The 278-nt window shown below is 57.9% G+C and overlaps 1 protein-coding gene across 1 annotated transcript in view; it reads left to right on the top strand.

The window, feature by feature from the left end:
* EMH_0014300 (uncharacterized protein) overlaps window positions 1-153 on the top strand; it is a gene marked incomplete at both ends in the record, with an annotated part of 8,173 nt that extends 8,020 nt beyond the window's left edge. The window contains one exon of the mRNA XM_013500054.1: window positions 3-153. Within this exon, the coding sequence (XP_013355508.1) occupies window positions 3-153 (151 nt within the window). The remainder of the gene's footprint in view (window positions 1-2) is intronic.
* Between the last annotated feature and the right edge of the window lie 125 nt (window positions 154-278).

Raw genomic sequence — 278 nt, 5'->3', positions numbered from 1 at the left:
AGCAGCAGCAGCAGCAGCAGCAGCTGTTTATGTCGCGACAGCAGCAGCAGCAGCAGCAGCAGCAGCAGCAACACGGGCAAACTCCTGAAGATGAGCTGCAATACTACACACATTCTACCCGGCTGTTTCAGCAGGACGATCCAGCATCTCTGATGCAGATGCAATTGCTGCAGCAGCAGCAGCAGCAGCAGCAACAGCAGCAGCAGCAGCAGCAGCGGCAGCAGCGGCGGCAGCAGCAATACGGAGCTGGGAATGAGTCGTGGTGCACCTATCCATAC

Source organism: Eimeria mitis, genomic scaffold (genome assembly GCF_000499745.2).
Source record: "Eimeria mitis Houghton genomic scaffold, Emh_scaff497, whole genome shotgun sequence".
Classification (NCBI taxonomy): Eukaryota; Apicomplexa; class Conoidasida; order Eucoccidiorida; family Eimeriidae; genus Eimeria; species Eimeria mitis.
The sequence above is the reverse complement of the archived record's forward strand: the minus strand, read 5'-3'. Positions and strand labels throughout refer to the sequence as shown.